This window comes from Euwallacea fornicatus, chromosome 27, assembly GCF_040115645.1.
Source record: "Euwallacea fornicatus isolate EFF26 chromosome 27, ASM4011564v1, whole genome shotgun sequence".
NCBI lineage: Eukaryota > Metazoa > Arthropoda > Insecta > Coleoptera > Curculionidae > Euwallacea > Euwallacea fornicatus.
This window is the reverse complement of record NC_089567.1, coordinates 1773552-1792642: the sequence shown is the minus strand read 5'-3', so window position 1 is coordinate 1792642 and position 19091 is coordinate 1773552. Positions and strand designations below refer to the sequence as shown.

The 19091-nt window shown below is 32.6% G+C and overlaps 1 protein-coding gene across 2 annotated transcripts; it reads right to left on the bottom strand.

Moving 5' to 3' along the window:
- Positions 1–325: 325 nt before the first annotated feature.
- Positions 326–15199, bottom strand: Sam-S (S-adenosylmethionine Synthetase). Of its 2 annotated transcripts, XM_066297146.1 has the most exons (10): positions 15080–15199; positions 8671–9093; positions 8232–8309; positions 5926–6048; positions 4727–4839; positions 3476–3619; positions 3049–3267; positions 2682–2788; positions 1798–2007; positions 326–1593 (listed from the first exon to the last, which is right to left on the bottom strand). In XM_066297146.1, the coding sequence occupies exons 2-10, from the start codon at positions 8783–8785 to the stop codon at positions 1470–1472; spliced, it is 1233 nt and encodes a 410-aa protein (XP_066153243.1). In that variant the 5' UTR covers positions 8786–9093; positions 15080–15199; the 3' UTR covers positions 326–1469. The 2 variants fall into 2 exon arrangements, with proteins under 2 accessions (XP_066153243.1, XP_066153244.1); XM_066297147.1 differs by lacking the exons at positions 4727–4839; positions 15080–15199 and adding an exon at positions 5642–5754 and having other exon boundaries at positions 8671–9080.
- Positions 15200–19091: the final 3892 nt, after the last annotated feature.

Sequence of the window (19091 nt, the reverse complement as noted above, 5' to 3'; positions counted from 1 at the left end):
ATTTCCGTATATTCTTCATATGTTTATAAGATTAATTTAATTGACACTTCCGTATACAAAACTGTCAATTAAAGCCATGCTCAAGTGAAATTTGTGTTCCAAAGGTGAATATGTGTGTGTAAAGTAATCTCTGCAATAGCATTCGAATTGATCGCCCATCAACAAACCCCTTCATCGAAGGGTTATGGCTAAATGAAAGCGTTTATTTATTCTCTTCCTAACTTTTAAATTTAAAAAAAAATGGAAAAAGAGAATAGATCCGCAATTTACAACACACGATTATAGTGTCTTATCCAAGTTATTGAAGGCTAAATAAAACAAAGAGTTTTATGGCTATTTTTATTTCTTGTCCAAAAGAGAGTTACACGTTGTTAATACAAATATTTGCTATTTTTAATTAGGGTTCAACATACAATTAAATAAAAATCCAACTACATACACACTTTCAATTTAACGTTTGATGCAAATATAACACATCGATTTAAAATCAGAACAATGTAAAAAATTGTACTTGGAAAGCGCCGACAAAACCGGTTCCCGAGACAGAAGTGATTGGATATTATACAAGTAGTATCGAAACACTTCCGTTTTGGAGATCATCTGTCTTATCAATCAACTGGCAGTTTTGCTAAATGCCACCTAACTAGTAATGTGTCAATAAATTATTCTTACTGATAGAACTACACGGATCGTGACTTTTGGCTGATTAATTAACATTATTTGCGTCCTATCTAAGGAAAATCAATGTCAGAAAATAGGCTAAAAAATAAATTTCGACAGAGAAAACTCGCCCTTTTCCAGCTAGACCCGGTGTGCAAACGACACGCTCTTTTCCCGTTTTTGGTCATCAGCACAACATAATCGTACCGATTCACCAACCCGTTTTTTAAAATCTACAATAAAAACCACACCGAGGGGAAAAACCACTTATGTGAAACTACCTAAATAAAAACGGTATTGGATCGGCGGATTACAACTATGTAAACGGAGGGGCTTTTAGAAATTTATTTTAGAAATTGATACTAAAATTTGACCTTTGGATACGGCGTAATCAGTCAAATGTGTGTACTAGATCACAAGGTTACCAGATAATCGGGTTATCTTGCATGAGGGCAAAAACATGACTAGAAGCCTTGTGTGTATGTTAGTGTGTATATTAATAGCTTTACGAAAGAAATCACAGTTCAGATATCAAAAATTCCCACCGACATAGCTGTGGTTCAGCTGTAAAAAAATCGAGTTTCCACTGGAAGTTTTATATAATTAGGAAATACTTAACGCGTATTGTATTCTATCTGGGGCTATCACAGGTTCAATGACAGGCCCATAAAATCTTAACCTATATATGTTGTATGTGTATAAATACAATACTATAACTAAGAAATGTATAGATACACATACAAAAAAAGGTATACCTTAAAAAAACTGGTTTTACCCATTGGATCTAACAAATATTACTCATGGAGTGATCAAATCATCCCTGAATACTTGCCGAGCTTAAGGGATTTCGGTTGTTCCCAAGAAAAACCATTGCGACCGAAGTGACCGTAGGTACTGGTTTTCTGGTAAATGGGTTGGCGCAAATTCAACTCCCTGAAAAATATAAACAATATATACAAGCGGCCGAAAAAGTAGAAACATCTTAATACTTACTTTAATAACAATTATATAAATTGTTATTAAAGTAAATATTGGGGAAATAAGATGGAAATACGGCAAGAGATTAACATTTAATAGCACTGACGGTTTTCTTGATTTTTACTATTTCCCCAACATACTCAACAAGAATATTCTTACTTGACAATTTTTCCGGGCCTCAAATCGAAGTTGCTATGTACAATGTCAAGCAGTTCTTTCTGTTTGAGTTTAGAGGTGCCGTAGTCAAATACTGAAATGGAAAGTGGTTCAGCCAACCCAATGGCATAGGAGACTTGGACGAGGCAGCGACGGCATACGCTGGCTTTTACCAAGGATTTGGCCACCCATCGAGCTGCATATGCTGCAGATCTAAGATACAGAGAAAGTTTTGACAAAAGTCAAGTTCAGTCATTTAAGCTTATTCACACAGAATCCCATTTTACCTTAAATTCAGCCGAAACTCATCCAAATACTAAAAACATATATCGTAGTGAGCTATTACTAATACACTGACAGATTTGTCAGAATGTTTCATACGGGAAATTTTAAACAAAAAAAATGTTACTTCCTTGTATCACAATTGATTAAAATAAGAATTATATCTTATTGGACCTATGTGTGTTATTTGGGTAGACTCCTCCCTTTCCAGGACACCCTGTCTATTGGCTGTTTTAATTGTTCATCCTTACAACTGTGTTCAACAGAAAGATGTCTGGCATGTTAACATTATTAACGGCAACAATTAATTAAATACGTATTAGATTTAACGTGGACGAAGTTCTAACGATTTAGGGAAAAATGAAGGGGTGTAGTGAACGAACACCTTCAAAAATGTTTTTGATCCTAATTTTTTTAAAAGAAATTGTAAATCTGAACTATTCATTTAATTTTTAATATCGTCTTAAATGGGGACTGGAGAAGAGAATAAAAATCATTTCAGTATAGTAAATTTTGATCAACGTTAACGTGACACTCTTAATTAAGTTCTATGCCTGTCGGTATTTTTGACTTGCTATCAGTATTAAATGTATATCGGAACCAACCTGTCTACTTTAGTGAAATCTTTGCCCGAAAAGGCTCCGCCACCATGTGCACCCCAACCACCATACGTGTCGACGATGATCTTCCTGCCTGTTAAACCGGCGTCACTCTGTAAAAAAAAAACAATTGGAAAACCAGTCGCATATTGCAGAATTGCCTTGTTAATAACGATCGATAATCATCGATCCTCACGCTTTCAATTAGTATACAAACGTTTGCTAAATAATACTGAATAAAACACGCAGCTTTTTATCTGTGCTGATAGCATTTGATGCTCTGCTTATACTATTAAAAAAATATATTTAATGAATTCCTTACTGCGTTGTAATACTTAAATACACACGCAAGTTTTAAAATAATTGTACCAACCTGTGGTCCACCAATAATGAACAATCCACATGGATTAATGTGAACTACGGTGTTTGCATCGATGTATTTGGCGGGAATTACTTCTTTTATCACTTTATCTTTGATTTCATCCCGTAATTCCTCTAGGCTGATTTTCTCGCTATGCTGCAGGGACACCACGATAGTGTGTACTCTTTGTGGTATGCAAGCTCCATGATCGAATGTATATTCTGCTGTGACCTATGGGAATATTTGTCTTGATTTTATATGACAGATAAGTCAACAAATAAATACGTATAATTATTAATATTTTCAATATTAATTTAGGAGACCTGAAATAAGTGTATATAGGGTGTTTATTATTACATGACGAGGTAACGTCGCAATATTTTTCTTGTAATAAAAATGAGTTATTCAAAATTTATTGATTCCCTTGCTGATCACTTACTTGTGTTTTGGAATCGGGTCTGGCCCACCAAAATTCTCCGGATCGTCTTAAGTCTGCAATTTTTTCATTTAGCTTATGAGCAAAGACCACTGTCAACGGCATGCATTCTTCAGTTTCATCTGTGGCATATCCAAACATAAGGCCCTGTATAGGTCAACAACTTATTAACACATGTTGAATGCTGGCCACCCAGAAGAAAAACTGGACTGTTTCTGATAGAAATTTCAGATAAAAAATTACATATTCAAAGAATAACGCCATATTTACCGCATTTCACATACAGAAAGTTGTCAAATTTATATGTTAAATTTCGTCACCACTTTTTCGGACACGAGATAAATTACATACTTATCTTGTATAACTTTTCAATCAATAAAAAGTACAAAAATGATTAATATTGGGTACTACCAGACCAAAAAAATACTAAATTTATACTTTTCAATCCGCTAGCCCCAATACTGTTGCAAATTTTTAGTACTTTTGATAATACAAGTTTTATATGGGATACATAATTTTTATTCATTACACTGCGTGTTGAAGATTTGCCTTACATGTATTATTGGGATTTTGGAAACGTTAAGAGTTATGAAATGAGAAAAGTTCCAAACAATTATGTTAAAAGTTAATGCCGAAAACGATTTGGCTCTAACTATTCTTGTTAACCATGTTTGATAGAAAAAGTATGTATTCATTTATTCATTGCATTTATCTTTGAAAATTAACATATCTGCTTAAGGTGGCAACATGGCTTGCCATCGACGTCGCAGTAAAATAATAACGTGCATCGATTTTTGTATTGCCTGGCATAAGTGGCTAGAGCTATATATACCTTGTCCGGATTATTCAATTCGCTTTTGCGCACGTTACAAAAAAAACCAATTAGACTTTAGCAAAGATCTGCCTTCTAAACGGCCCAAATTTCAACCAAAATAGTCTAGATATTTTTCTAATGACCAGAGTTACATTCCTAACCCAATTTAAAAACTAAAAGCAAACATATAAATGCATTCAAAATGTAAGGGTTATTGAATAGGAGGTTAGCCATGCTTTTATGTTTAGGGTCGTCTCCCTCTTGAGGGGTCAGTGGTGTAACAAATATATAATATCTCTCATGGATACAAATACTACCAATTCCTTTAAGATTTCACTCACTCAGTACCAAAACTATACCGCCCAATATTCTGAACAACTGAATTCAATGAAATCTCCAAGGATTTTTGCCCCCCTTTGGTCATTTAACCGGATTCTGACCTGATCGCCAGCCCCAATTTCTTCTTCATTTCGGTGTTCATGTACCCCTGCGGCAATATTAGGAGATTGCGCATCTAGTGCCAACATCACACTGCATGTCTTGTAATCGAACCCTACGGTAGATAGGTAGAATGACAGAATGAACCCACGATTTTTCCGACAAAACAGTGACGGTCCGATGGATGATTTTTCATTTTAATTGATTCTTTTATTTAGAAATGAATTGTTACCCTGAATGTCATGCCCTGATTCTTGATGAAACCTCAGATGTTTAGAAAGTTTTAACGCAGAAGCACCGAATAAGCCAAGTCACTCTTTGTTTTTATGTTAATTAACCTAACTTGTTCCAGCTTTTATCAGTTGATGCATGGACAAAGTTTGAAAGTGAACAAACAGTTGGTACAAGCAAGGGATTTCTTGAAGGTAAGTTCAAGTTCACGGCAAACACAAGCAACAGTAGGTTAACCAGTAAAAATCTCCCCATATTCTTTAGTTTCATATACCACCGTACGATCTAGAAATACCATGTAATAATAACGCGGACAAAATTAGAAGATTTTATGAATTTTGCAATCAATATTCTGAAATGGATAGAGCATTTTCCCACTGTTATTCAAGAAGAGATATCAATTTGATGTATCAGACGTACTTTTTATTTGCAGAGCAGTAGGACATAGAACTTTTGTTTTTTCCCATTCGTGCTTCTTTTAAATATGTCAAGAAGATATATAATAAATTGTAAACTTTTCATAACTTGCCTTGCAAATAATAAAAAACTGGGTTTTTGGAACTCATTTGAAAAATTGTACGAAGACTATGTATACTCTATTCAAATTAGGTCATTGATGGCAATTCTATGATTTATTATCATATTGGACATTTCTAGATCCTTAATTCCAATGCCTTTATCTCTACCTGATCCCCTGCACCAAGTTCTACTTCTTGTCTGTCTCTGTGTACCCCTTCAGCTATATTCGGCGATTGTTCCTCTAGCGCTACTAGGAGATTCAGTGTGCGAAAATCCAACCCTGTTCCAGGGCGAATGCAAATTTCCAAGTTAATTTTGAATAAAATATGTTCGTGTATAGATCAGATGATGGATGTCTTTAAAACGTTATAAGTACAATGAAAAATCGTCCGCAATAATCAAGATGAAAAAGATATATCAGTATTGTTTATTCATAAGGAAAATTGTTTACCTTTTGATGAATCGTCGTAGCCAATATGTTTTACGGTTTCTCTAACGACTTTTTGGTAATCGATGTTCGCTTTTGATGTGATTTCGCCGCAAAGCAAAATCATTCCGGTTTTGGTTACAGTTTCTGGAAATTAAAGAAAAACTATATTCTAAGAATGTAAAGGTTATTAAAAATGTGTTAATTTGTAACAGTTTACGTATAAAATTCGTATATCGAACAGATAGCGATTAGAATTCTGATTTCCTACTAATTATACTAACAAAATAACTAAAGTAAAGTGATTATCATAGTTAGGTCTTCTCCGTATTATCTTTTGGTTATTTTATTGGTTCTAAATAATATATGTATATCTCACAGCAAATTTCTTGAAAAATAATGAAAACTATTAAGTATAATACTTAATCTAAATTTAAACCTAGTAAAACTGGGTTGTAACGAACACTCGGTTTAATGAATGAACAACAAAGTCCTCTCCAAGTTCCTACAAAGCTAATGTATTTTTATTTTGTTATAACAAATGTGAGTATTAAGAATATTTAGTTATAACATACCATATTTCTTATTTTTTGGAATTTTGAGCTTGGTTATCACAAACCGTCGGGAGATGCTACTGGAAAATTTTAGCGAATGGGCCAAAAAAGCAGTACATTTCTAACTAAGGAAATTATCTTAAATAGATATGACATGATGAACATATGGAAGTTGCTGAATTTCTTAATGATATTGACATTGTTTAAATAACTGGCAATGATCAATATGAAAACGTTTCAAGTGATGGGAAGGAAGTCGACAGTAACGATGAAATTTTAATCCCCACATCTCAAGAAGCCTTTCGGCTATAAAGATCGTAGTATATTATGTACAGATAACTTAACCAGAAAATGTTTAGAAATGAAAACTTTTTACACGCGACAAATCATTTGCAAAACAAAATAACTGAAGAGATATTAATAACCGCAAGATGCAGAGTCAAATTATGCACTTCTGTTCTATTTAAACTTCGAATTTATTTAAGATTTTTGTTTTTTTTTCTCATTTAATATATACCTATTTACTACATCGAAAAATTGTATAATTTGCCATTTGGTTACAACAAAAATTTTGTATCAATAAGCTTTTTTCCTTGGTCGCCTATAATGAACCACAGTCCCTCAAGTCAGCAAAATCCCCTGAAGGTTTCTTATAGCTAAGTTCTAATGTATCTCCACAATTATTTGTGAACAAAGCAGTAGACACACTGTAACAATTTTGTATGTGCCTGTTACACTATATACAAGGTCAAGAAATTAAAACATCACCAAAAGCCTTTATCTTTTTATATTATTAAACATCCTGTATACCATGCCAGTCTTAACTAGACATTTCATTTTAGAAGTGTGATATGAAAGCTTGTAAAAAAGTAAATAAGTTAGGAAATACTGTAAATGAAAATTGTGCTTTCCTATAGTTTTACCATTTTTCTATTAACAGTCTACCATTATTTGATGTTTATGCTATTCAAGAAGGGTAAGGTTGTGGGCTGAGCCATGTATATTATTGAATCATATGTTTGTACAGTTTTTGGAAAAATTCCAACAAAGTTTTTCCAAAATAGTATGACTCTATCAATATTTTTTTCACACATGTCCAGAAGATATGTTAAAAAGGTATCCCTACTACAAAAATTAATCAAATTTTTCTGAAATTATTTTTTACCCATTTTGAAGTAAGTAAAATTAATGTTGAAAATCCCTTTTTTCTTCCCAGTATTTCTATACATTAAACTAACTCATTATGCTTTAGAAACTTTTGTTTACCTTAACAAACTTTATATCTACATATTTATTTTTATTTTTAAAAGCACAAAGTCATCTAAACTCCCTTAAATTATTTAATATTATTGTTTTATTTAACAAAAATTTATAGGGTGTCCCAAATTAAAAAAATTGGGACATAATTTATGTTTTCTAGAAACTACAGTTTCGCTTTTTTTATACTATAACAGTATTTATTGAAACATATTCTTATAAGTTCAAAACATACAGAAAATCACAATGCCTAAGGTTTTTCTAATTTGTGCCACCACGAGGACTCATAAATAGAGTTTCATGTTAATTGATGTGTCAAAACAGTGACTTTGACTTTTAAAACAGTTCACCAATTTCAAATTTGACATAGATTTCAGTTTTCGGCCAATTTTTCTTTCTTGAACTCAACAATGCACTTAAATGTCACTCAAGTAGTTCACAAAATTTTCTGAATGTCAGCTGCTAGTGATTTTTCTGACTGAGAATAGCAAACGATTGCGTCACAAGATAGGTACTTACCACAAGCAACTTTAGCATTGGGGTCTTGTTCCAAATGAGCATCCAGTACAGCATCGCTTATCTGGTCACACATTTTATCTAAAATTAAGACATTATTAGAGAAAAGTCTATTTTCAGAAACGCTACCACTGCAGTTAAATTTAAATTTATAGTATGGGTACTTCTAACCTTCAAACACACATGCAGTAATTACATCAATTTTTACGCAATATACCAGGAATTTCAGTTTTGGGCCAATAAGACCTTCAAAGCATGTGCATTTTATATTCTAACCAGCACAGTAGAATTCTGGTTAATGTTATTAGATCTTTTTTTTTCAACTTTACAAACTATAATTGAAGTCCTTTAAATTAAATATAGAAAGTACGACAATAAACGTGAATTTACGTATAGACCTGAATCAAAACAAAAATAAAGCCGAGAACATGTGGACACCTACCTGGATGGCCCTCTCCCACAGATTCGGAGGTAAACAGAAAATTTGACCCGTCCTCCATGTCGTATGGCATGTGTCCGTTTCCATTTGTGTATCCATTAGTAGTGGTGTCTGGCATGATGATTTGTGCTATGTAAGGTTTTCCGGCTAATATTCAGCAAGAAATCACTTCTCTAAACACGCGCTTTTTGACTTGAAACTGTGACAACTCTCCACACCGACACGAATTGGTTATGGGAAAAGAGAACGAGGCGATCGTGTAATGTGCTTTTATATTTCTGCTGTGTCACGTGACGTCGCGGTGTATAGCGCCGGTACCGTATTTGTGGTGCGTCACTGCCAATAGTGCCAATAAGAAAATGGTCGTCTCGCGTGGTCAATTCTCGATTGTTTCTCAAATGTTTATCCCAAATAGTTATGGGAAATCTGAAATAAAGACGACTTTGTTAACCAATTTATTAATAATTATTTATTTATTAGGAATAAGTCTGTTCCTGTGATTGGATGAACATGTTAAGAGAACGCTATGTACCATGTATGCATGTATATACAAGGTGATTTTTTTAGCTCACCGACAAAGTGAGGCAGATGAAAGGTAAGGCCATTTTAAGAAAAAAAATCACATAGACGTATGTCGAATTTCAATTATTTAAGGATTTAGAGAATTTTAAAGTTTTTTTTTTACTAAAGTTGCATGTAATTAATGAACGCTCACATGCAGTCTCCTACACAACTCTGTTGATAATACACTTTTTGATTTACTTCATGAGGATATGCCACTTAATGCAATTCAAAATATTTGGTACCCGCATGGTGATGCACCACCTCATCGTAAAGCGATGGTTGTCAGGTGGTTAAATGAACATTTTGGAAATTATTGGATTGATAATGCCGGTCCAGTTTCATGACCACCGCTGTATCTCGTCTTAAATCCTATGGATTACCATTCATGGGGTCACATAAAACTATTGTGTGCCCAGAGAGAATTGACGCAAAAAAGCAGCCGTTACATTAAATACAGATGGCGGCTGCCGATATCAGAAACTGTCTAGATACGTTGATTCAGGTAAAACAGTCATTATTTCATCGTTGCGAAGTATCTACTCTTGTAGGAAGAGGATACTCTGAGCAATGACTATGATATTTTTATTTTTAACTGTTTCATTTGTCTAATTTTTAGTAATAAATACGTAATATGCAGCAAGCTTTAAAGTTCTCTAAATCCTTAAATAATAAAAATCGGACATAAGTCGATATGAAGTTTTTTTCTTAAAATGATGTTACCTTTCATCTGCTTTACTTTGTCGGTGACCTAAAATATTACTTTGTATCAAGGTATCCTCGAAAGTCATGTCGTAAATGATAAGGCCTAGAGGACGGGTGAAACTAATTACACGTTAAAGAAATTTTTATCTTGTTTGATTATGGGTATACTCTGTTTCTTTATGCTTCAGAAATCATTTTTTTATAATATTTAAATTGTTTTGTTGGCAAGAATGGAATTTAGGTGACGAAAATGATTAATATAAGGGTATCTTTTAATAATTGAAATCGAATGTACTTGGTTTTCATTGTACAAATTCAGTGTGTCCGTTTTGGGAGCTCAACCGTGGGGATCTTTGTAACCATAAACGCTAGAAGGTTGGTTAAATTGGGGCAAAGCTCAAAATTTCAGAAGAAAAACAATTTCAAAACATGAAGAACTTTGGTAACTTTCGGAGGTATAGACAAAAAATTCAAATCTTGGAAAAACGTTCTATTTTTCCCTCAGGTTTTTTTGATATGGTAATTCAAAATGATTGACACTTCATTATTGTAACCTTTCGCCTTCTACAACGTGGTGATGCCATATTTGGAAGCCGGCGTTTCGATTTGTGACAACCATCATCAATTTATATAGTTTTTTCTTATCTTGGATTTTTATGTTTTAGTTACAGTGTTTTTTTGTTTTCTACGATGAGACAGCTTAGAAAATATGATTAAAATTAATCTTTAGATTAATCATTAATAATGGGTGATCAAATAAAGAGAAAAACTTCTTTTGTTTCTTTTCTCACATAATGCGTTTTAAGTAAAAAAATAAAACACAATTCTTGATTAGATGGCGAACACAAACTGGACGGTGCCTAGTAAATACTCTCAATAACAAGCGTCAATTTTTCAACGTATGATTTCGTACAAAACATGTGCGGAGTTACGAATCACGTGATTTTTAAATGATAACGTCGCGTTTTGATCCCAAATCATAAGTGGAAAGAAAGCTCGATTTACAATTAAATAATGTTTAAAGATAAAACATATAACTAAAGTTGAGGTTCCGATTTATCGAGCTGAATCAGGGTTCCCTGAACAGCAGCGCTACAGAGTTTTATTGCAGCAGTTGCGATTCGCTATAGCGTTGACTTTAAAGCGGTAAAACGTATTACACTGGAAAGCCAGAAATTTGAGTCTTAAATTTTCATAAGATCAAATTAACCCCGGCTTATCAAATCAAATTGTCATTTATAATACCACTAGTGTTTTATATGGGAATACAAATTTTTCTAAAAAAAATCTTGTCTGAATAGAAAAGCAACGTTTCCTTAGAGCCACAAAAGGGTAAGACGTTCGCGAGCACAGAATGTGCAAAAAAAAGTAGCTCCCTTAACTGTCTTATTTTAAATGGGACGCACTTCTACAGTCCATATCTTATATTTTTGAAATCGGAAATAGTTAGAGCATCTAATAAAATAAAAATATACAGGGCGTCCGGAAAGGTCATGACATAAATTCTAAAGGTTAGAAAGAAGGGTAATATAATGCTAGTACTTCTTATAATAAAAATTCTAACGGCCTTCGTTATAAAGTTATGCGCTCAAAAGTTAGAAGTTAAAAGAAGTTTTTATGTTGTTACATTCAAATAATTATCATGGTAACATTGGAAGTTGGGCGGTTTCAATAATTCATACTAGGGCTTATTTTTATATAAAAACAGATACATGTTTCGCATATCTCCTTTATACAGGGCAAGTAAAAATTTCCCATTTAAACTTAGTCGGTCATCAAAGAGACCGATTTCATTAACGAGTTAACGAGATCAGTACTTTTTTTCGTAGTTTGATTCTTTTTTAATTTTCCACCAAAAAAGATATACGTTGCTTTAATCATTATCTTGTATCGGTTTTAAGAAAATCGCATTTTATTATCAACATGTGCCATACGTGCCAACACTTTTAAATTAAAGAAAATAGCAGTTTATTATAAAAGAGATGGTATATATTACAACTAAAGTGATCAAGAATGTTTAATATAAGCATCTTTTACTGCAACATAATAGTTTCAACAGCATTACCGTCTGCAAGTCAGAATATCAGATGCATATCTACATATTTCTCGTTACTAAACTTCAAGATATAATTAAACTAACTCATATTGATGATATTGAATGTTAATGTAAACATTTTTGATAACTTTACCTGTAACGCATACCATTTTTTGTAATTAATAGTTTTTATAATAATTTTAACTGCTATTTTATTTGATTTTAAAATGTTGGCATGTATGGTACAAGTTAAAAAAAAATGTAATTTTCTCGAGAACGGTATAATATATCGATTAAAGCAAGATATAGCTTTTTTGTAGGAAAATTACGAAAGAATTGAGCTATGAAAGAAAGCTGATTTCGTTAACCCATTAAAAAAATAAATTAGTCTAAACGAGAAATTTTAACTTCTCATGCATATGAAAATAAGCACGACTATGAGTTATTTACACCGACCAATTTTATTGTCACTATGATGATTGTTTAGAAGTTACCGCAAAATTTTTTTAACTTCTTACTTTGAAGAGAATAACTTGGTAACGAAGGCCTTTAAGATTTTTTTTTAAATAAAGAACAAGTATTATTTTAGGCTTCTTTATAACTCTTAGAATTTATGACATGACCTTTCCAGACACCCTGTATAGAGTATTTTGTTACAAAAGTAAAAATATTGCATCGTAGTGCTTTTGTTTGATATCGAATCATCTTTTTTTGACAACATTTTTAAGACCTACGAGTAACAATGCGCAAAATGGTCATTTGCATTTACAAAATAATTACAAGGCGACTCAAATCAAAGAGTTGTTCAGTCATAGTTAGAATGCCCTGTATAAGAAACGGAATAAAATAAATCGGTCTGAAACTTCAATCGCATACGATCTTTAAGAATTTATTTCAACGTTTGAAAGAGGTGTTAAAAGAGTACGAGTATTCGAATATAAATTATAAAATCATACGTATTGCAACATAAAGTGTTGAGATGTATGTAGCTTCGTACCACCATTACCTACACAAAGTAAAATTTCAAAATACTCTTGTAAACTCTTTCTTACAAGAAAAATGTTATTTTTAATGCCTTGAAATTATTTGAAATGGTCTGTCTTGGTAAAATGATTCTCATAAAAAAAAATTTGAAATGAAATTTTTAGATTTAAAGCGGTTTTAAAAAAAGCGTCTAAATTACTTAAATATTGATGAAAATATTAAAGTATTAAATATCGATAATAACAAATAAAGGCATTAATCCCGGAGAACTAGTTCAAAGCAGAATGAAACTGATTAAAGATATTAAAAGTTAAACAAGAATCCAATGCCTCCATATCAATGTAACGTTTCACAACAAAAGCTCTTACCTCTGTATGCTGTTTAACGCATATTCATGGCCAAATCGAATGATAATTTGCAAAATCATGCTCGTCCAAAACAATCTTTCATAAGACTGGTTATTTTTGAAGATATTTTCGGGTGGATAAACTGTATCAAAGGGTTATCGACAATTCAAAATGTTGCCTCAGGAACCATGTTCGATAACGCTTGAAAATTATTTATTTTGTAATCATCTTCTTCCGTGCAATTTGAATTGCTTTTATAAGTTAAAAACAACTGAAGATGAAAAACTAACTAATTAATAAATTATTTGAGAGAAATTAGGACATGTAACATTGATAAAGTGAGAAAAATTTCCAAATATTTAAGTTTTTTAATGTGGCTTTTGTATGCCAAATTACATGTTAATATAAAATCCAGAGGACGATGGCGATAGTGAGGAAATGTTTTGGCACTAATGCAATAAATTAAAGAAAATTGCTTGCGAAAATGGGACAAATTTAGATGCACTTGCTAGAGAGGTAAAACATTATTTAAAATCGAAATAATATATTAAAAAGTAGTGAGATGATGTGATTGTAAGTATATGTTTTTTACATCGCATATGACTAAATACCTACTCTCTGGCACATCGAATACATATGTATATGTAGTTACAAGGCAGCGCCATTAAATATACAGGAGTACTGGGAATTCAACGTTTTTGAAATGCAATTTTAATTCGCATTGTGTTGAGAATATCTACGATCAAAGAAATTCAAGACAAAAACAATGAAATGGTCTTTTTGACCCTAATTTACCACCTATTAACTAGAGGCATTCTTGTCTATTTAGGAAAACCAAATATTGATACATGACTTATCTGACCAAGTCTAGTGGGTGCAATCATTATGTGTATTTACTTAATGCCTTTCTATGTTTTCAATCTTTATGCCATGATTCTGTAAATTTCACATATTGTGTAAGAGGTAGATGGCTGTAATATTCACGTAAGTCTATGAAAAGTGGTCCATAAGATAGCTACATCCTGTATCCGGACGTAGCTATATTACGGCAATGTCATATGGAATTAACTTTTAACATTTACAACCATATATCGTTAACACCGAAATAATAACATAGTTACAGGGCAGATCTATTACAGATACAAAAAAAAATGTTTAAAAAAATTGTTTTTAAGATGAAGTTTTAATTCGAATTTTATTTGGAATGAGATACCCCCAACCAATCAAAAGCACAATGAAAGCTTAAAAATGTCCCTTTTGATCTTAATTTCGAATCGAGACCATTTTTGTCTATTTGGGAAAATATAATATTTAAACAAGATTTATCTAAATAAGTCTAGTATAAATTGTTATGTGTACCTACTTAGTTAATGTCTTCATATTCTCTATCTTCTGATATGATTTTGTAATTTTTTTCATGTTGAAAGCGTGACAACTAGATCAGATGCCCCGTGTAAAAGGTGTAGATGGTTGAAACTCTGATGTAAATCATTTAAAGCTTAAGCTATGGATACGTCGCTATTCGTTAGATACATCCGATATAAGATGGTACCAGCATAGAACCATACCAGTATTTTCCCATATGTAGTATCATAGTATACAATTATTATATTTTTTTACTATAATTTATATTTTTCTCAATCCCTTCACTTATACTCAATTTTCCATATACTTGCATAGCCTTGTGGGTATCAATGCCGGTTCTTAGTTAAACCAGTTCTTGCTGATTAATATGAAGTAAACTGTGTACCTAAGTAAAGATAATCATTTAATGACTTACTCCTCGGAAGCACTTCAAAGAAGCAACTAAATTCTAGAGGAGCATAAAGATGCCTGAAAGTTATTTTCACTTTTGGTACTCAAGTACTTCTGATACAATAATAACAGCTTATCACACTGACACAAAATCGCCGCCCATGTAGAACTGATTAGTTGATTTTGAAAGTTTTCTTTTTATATATATCGCCTTACGACACCCATGTCTTATCTGAGAGTATTTTGTGTAAGAATAAACTCAGGCTTCGCATGCATTATACCAATTACACAATTACATTTTTCTATGTTTATTTACCACATTAATAATTTCAAAAGTCTATGTTTACGTGAAGAACATCTCTTTAATTATTCCCCAGTATATTCTTAAAAAATGATTATCCTTTTGTGTTCTCTCTATGTTGAGAAATGATGCAATAGCCGGCGTCTATGATGCATTGAGAATGTTATTGTTATTTATTTATGTACATGTATAATATTCCTCTTTTTCAATAAACCTCTTTGTTCGACCTGACGATTACCATATGAATCCCTCAGCGTGTTTGAGGTTTCAATACCATCCGGTAGTCATTGCGTGTGTTATTGCCTTGACATCTAAACTAGCAAAATGATGTCTTATCACAGACGGTTGTGACGTTGTCTGTAGCCTTCAAAGGTGTATTTGCCACTATCAGATTTAGCTGACATCGTCTTTTTTGTTGAATATTTTCATTGTCTTCGGGTCCGAAAATAAATTCCAGGCGTTGTCCAGTGCAAATGACGAAGCAGTTTATTTTCAAGTGATGCAAACTGGTGATCAGAATTTGTAAAATTTGTTGGTAGCGCTTAAGCTACTCATTCTTTTCTTCTTCGGCTTTGGTATTAGCGCTTGACATACCAGTACTGATGATTGTTGCGGCGAAATTGCACACTATTCTCAGTTAAAACTAACTAAGAATAACATTCACCAAGAGCTCAGATGAAGAGCCCTCGTTAACGTTTCAATGATAATTCTGTCACCGTCTTCAGAATTTCAGAAAAACGAGTAGTAAAAACGAATTAAACGATGAACTAAAAAGCATTAAGGGTGAACATTTTAACGGTATGAAACATTCTAAAATTCCTCTTTTTTATCGCTGAGAGATGACAGTTTTTGCCATAAAAAAAAGATCGTTTCTTGATTATACTTGATGGGCTTGATGAACACATGAAGAGTTTGATGAAAAGTGTCATCAAGGAACTTTCGTTGCTTGATAACACCTCAATCTCATCATTAGTCGAGTTCATCTTAACGTTCATGAAGGAACGAAAGTTTTTTGACTATCCTTGATGAGCTTCTTCATGACAGAAACTGTCATTTCACAGTGATTGTTGATAGGGAGGATGGGATTGAAGGTCGACGATTGTGCCAGTTACTCTAGAATTTGGACTTTGGGCTGGTACATATCCTGATAGCTGACAACATAAATAACATTAAAATATGTAATGATAACTTTTTAGTATACAGGGCATCCTCAAAATGGGTTGCACAATTTTAACAGCTGGAGCGTTGGTGAGAAAGAATATTACCAAAAATAAGGCACGAACTTCGTATATGGATTAGTGAAAGCTTTGTTTTCGACAGAGAATTGTCAGAGTTTTCTTTATTTTTTCTTTATGGCTCGCGGAGTTTCTGAGAGATATCGCTTTAACTGAAAATAGGTAACTTTTAGGGCATACCCCGTTTGATGTGCTAATTTTCCTCCCACCCCTACTTTTGTCTAACATGCCATTGAGCGTTTCTTTCCAAAATATATATTTCTCGTTAGATTAAGGATCTTTTTCGTTTGTTGTATTCTTCTCTATCTGTCATCACTTTCCAGTTATTTGTAAGAGAATTAAACCACTTTGCTTGTCCAATAATTTTTTATTATGTTTTCCAAAATCGAAATTGTACGGTATATATAGTGACAGTACACACTATTTCCTATGAGGAAGGAATAGTTAATTTTACAATTAAATGAAAAATGATAACAAATAAGTATAATATATAAAAAAGGAAAAAGTTCTAAATTTGAATGAAGAGTTTAGATTTTTAAGAAGAATTGCTCTGAATTAAAAGTTTATATAGTTGTAACGGATTCTCAAAATTTGCTATTTTAATTTTCTTTCATTTTGTAAATATGTTTGTCAAAATAATCATCAAAAATATTTTTGTCCAACAGTTTATGATCCGCGACTCTTTGATTATCAAAAGGCGTTTCACATGGCAAAGAAATCTTCGCAATAAGATGTAGAAGGCGTGCCTACCAATTTTCGTATTATTACATACAGGGTGTCAATTTGAAAACTTTGAGTTGTCTATAACTCTGAAATTTTTTTTTCCGGACCATTCATAATCAGTTTCGGAAGAATGGAGGTGGAATCAGTTTAATGGTGGTTACAAGTTTTTACCTGTACCTTTAAGGGGGTAGTTATCCCAGTTCAGAAATTTTAAACTGCAACACCTCTCATGCAATACACCATTTTAAAGGTCTTTGTAAACGAGATATAAAAAATTAGTTAAAAAAATACTACTATCAATTTTTGAAGAGTTTCAGCACTTTTAAGGCAGAAATATCATATTAAAATATTTAGAAAAACTGTTCAAACTGTTCCTTATTGCTTTCTAAAACAAAAAATAAGCGGAACTCAACTTCTTTTCTCACTTTTTTTAAATTTTTCGGGGGTAATAGATTGACATACTTCAGTAATTCGAAGCTGTAAATCTTGCAAATTGGCTGGCTCAGTTTTTTAAACAATTGATTTGATGTGACCCCATAGAAAAATCGAGAGGTGTTAAATCCGATGATCGCGGTGGTCGCTCTATTGCTCCGTTGCAAGCAATCCATGTTTTTGGACAATGTTGATTTAGCCAGTGTCTTGTTTGTAGGGTATAATGCGGCGGAACATCATCCACTTGAAGGTGTAAAAGATTTTTTTTGAATTGTCGGTTTTTACTTGATTTTCCAAGATTTTAACAGTTTGAGGTTCGCTTGTATTTTCAAGTAAATTGACAAACATTTCACCTGGCAACTTTTCGTTACCAGACAAAGGACCGACAGAGTTGATCTCTAGAATGCCAGTTCAAACACGAACTTTTTAAGGATATTAAGAATGATCCGTTCGTACAACAAGAGTGTTTTTGTTATCTCAAATAAAGACAATTTCGTTTATTAACATGTCCGTTTATATAAAATGTGTATTCGTAAATTAAATAAATGTTTTTTGGGATGTTAGAATGTCTAAATTTTCTCAATCATTTCTTCACAAAACAGAATTTGTCCATCGGGATCATTATCACTTAATTCTTGAAGAATATGCATTTTGTAAGGAAAACATTTGTTGGATTTTAAAACTTTCCGAACCAATTCGTGCGGGATCCCTGTTAGTTTCGAAACGTTATGAAGCAACATTGTTGGACATATTGTGATTTGACTCAAAATTGCAAGATGAGCTGCTTTGTCTTAATATTTTGTATTGATCCAGTGGCTTCAAATTTATGAAAAAAAGTCGCATTTAAACATCGCTGACATTCTATGGGTACAACGCTTTTCGCTGGTAAAATAATGAATTATTTCAACTCGTTCAGCAATTGTGTATACCATTTTTACAATTTTTTTCAATGCAATAGTTGTTGGGAACAATATTCCTCGATGTCAACAGTCAAACTAGTAAAAAACAAGTAAACTTGTACTAAAAATTCCTCGACCATAAAAGATAAGAGGACAAATACAGAAAACTGGATTTGATAAAACATTTTTAACAGTTTTTGTGATTATTTTAATATATTTCTGTATTGAAAATACCGTAACTTCTCAAAAATTGACATTTTTTCTTTGGAACTAGATTTTTATGCGCAGTTTACAAACGCCTTTGAAATAAGGTATTGCATGATAGATGTTGCAATTTAAAATTTTTGGAGTTAGGGTACCTGCCCCCTTTAGGGGTTCATATGCCAATTTGCAACCACTATTAAACTAGTTCTCTTCCGTTGAGCCGAAATGGTTTTGGAATGGTCT

Bases quoted from the DNA above. Each gene is read 5' to 3' on its own strand.
- Sam-S (XM_066297146.1), bottom strand. From the start codon at position 8,785: ATGCCAGACACCACTACTAATGGATACACAAATGGAAACGGACACATG. The intron at 8,310-8,670 runs GTAGGTGTCCAC...TCTTAATTTTAG, and splicing joins TGTGGGAGAGGGCCATCCAG to ATAAAATGTGTGACCAGATA. The intron at 3,620-4,726 runs GTCAGAATCCGG...TGACCTATACAG, and splicing joins AAATTGGGGCTGGCGATCAG to GGCCTTATGTTTGGATATGC.